The sequence below is a fragment of the Pteropus vampyrus genome, unplaced genomic scaffold (genome assembly GCF_000151845.1).
Source record: "Pteropus vampyrus isolate Shadow unplaced genomic scaffold, Pvam_2.0 Scaffold114, whole genome shotgun sequence".
Classification (NCBI taxonomy): domain Eukaryota; kingdom Metazoa; phylum Chordata; class Mammalia; order Chiroptera; family Pteropodidae; genus Pteropus; species Pteropus vampyrus.
In genome coordinates, this window is record NW_011888895.1 from 2,599,513 (window position 1) to 2,601,357 (window position 1,845).

Genomic DNA, 1,845 nt, shown 5'->3' on the forward strand with positions numbered 1-1,845 from the left:
TTCAAAATGAATTCCACTTTTTTCTTGAAAAACAAGAGTTCATCAACCAAGACAGATTGCAGGTTTTTCTCTTAATACCCCAATATGAACCTTTGACTGTTTTCCAGGAAATAACAGGGATCCAACAACTTTGCCCAGACCTGCGTTTCCAGGTTTCCCAAACCCTTGAAAGTCCCCAGAGGCTAATTACTGTTTACCGTGCAGACCTTCCTCCTTTCTGTTCTGTAACATTTTCCATCTTAAAAAGGGCCGACCCGTTCAGCCCCGGAGCGGGGCGTCTGAGTGGCCAATGGCATTACTACCAGCGGGAACTATGCCGCCGAAGATAAAGCAAGCTGCACAGCCAACCTCGGCAGCCCAGCAGAGCTAATTAGCATAGGGAAAATGACTAAGGTGTTGACGTCACCTCTTCCCAGTAGAAACTTACGCGCTGTGTCCCTGTCTGTCCGTAAGCATGCAGGGCTTGACTCAGGAATTTGCGGTCCAAACAGGACACGCTGGAAGCTGTGTGTCCCACCCCCCCAGGGGGCTGGACCTCAGTGCTTTATAAGTGTTGGCTCGAGAGAGAACCTCCAGCCTCTTGTAAAGGAGCCTCACTCGGGGGCTTGACTGCGTGACTGCGTGAGCCCAGCGCTTTCACTGTAAGAAAGCAAGATGCATTTTAGAAATTTTAACTGCAGTTTTAGCTCCTTGATTGCCTGTGTGGCAAACAGTGATATCTTCAGCGAAAGTGAAACCAGGGTAAGGCTTCTACTATAAATGTGATTTTTTTGAGAATTTTCAAAGTCTTATGTTAATCGGGACTGACTGTGAACTGAAATGTTTGAGAGGGGTGGTAAGTGGCTCTCTCTTGCGGGGTTTGGGGTTTCGAAGTAAATCCGAAATACTTTGAGCCCCCAAAACCAAAAGCTGTCGCCTGAGAGATTAACTAACTGCGAAGGGGTTTGTACAGCTCTCAATGTTCGAGAACATCCAGGTCCCTCGATCGACCAGCAAGGCGCACTTTGGGCATTGTGCGTTTTTCATTCTGGGTAAACTTTTTAGAAAGAGGTCTTTTCTGACGGTGAATAGGACGTTTCGACATCCAGAGTTCAGAATAATTTGGTTTTATCTTAGGAAATAAATGTTGTAAAGGTTTTTGTACGTTTGCAGTAATTACAAGGATCTGTCCTCAAGTTTTCAGATTTCTCTAGCTACAGAAAAAGCAGCCATAGCAAAAAATAAAACGGGACAAATAATTTAAGTGTGAGTGGGGGTAAGTATACCTTCTGGGAAGCAGCTCTCATTGCTGGTAATTAATACAATTACTAATTTTGATTAATCAAATTTCTTCATTTGATTAAGAGGTAAGATCTCCATCAGTATCTACCCAGCTCTCTTATCGATCTTTTGACACTATTGTATATGAATGAATCTGTATATTTTGTTCGGGGGTTGGTATTTGTGTTACATGCTTTAGACCAAAAGTCATATTGGGATATGTAAAGGTTTCTTTTCTTTCTTTCTTTCTTTTTCTTTCTCTCTCTTTCTCTTTCCTTCTTTCTTTTTCTTTCTTTCTTTTCATCAAATTTAACTCCATAATTGGGTACTATGCTTGCCAGCCAGGGACTGTAATTTTTGAACTAGATATTAGAGCACATTCTGTGCTTAAGTGTACAACATATATTTAACCTTAGCTTCGTGTGAATACAATCACTAATTTGTTTATTTAAGTAGAGATGCCATTCAACAACTATAATAACAAGATGCACTTATTAGAACCAATAAGAGTATTTTATCGAAGAATGTCCTAGTAGTAAGACAGATTTAACAGATAAAATACCTTCTCTTGTGTTCGGGTCCCGA

The 1,845-nt window shown here is 41.4% G+C and overlaps 1 protein-coding gene across 1 annotated transcript in view; it reads left to right on the top strand.

Moving 5' to 3' along the window:
* Positions 1–561: 561 nt before the first annotated feature.
* The window catches only part of LOC105295833 (calcipressin-1), a 9,018-nt gene continuing 7,734 nt past the window's right edge, over positions 562–1,845 (top strand). The window contains exon 1 of the mRNA XM_011365659.2: positions 562–741. Within this exon, the coding sequence (XP_011363961.1) occupies positions 655–741 (87 nt within the window). The 5' untranslated portion in view covers positions 562–654. The remainder of the gene's footprint in view (positions 742–1,845) is intronic.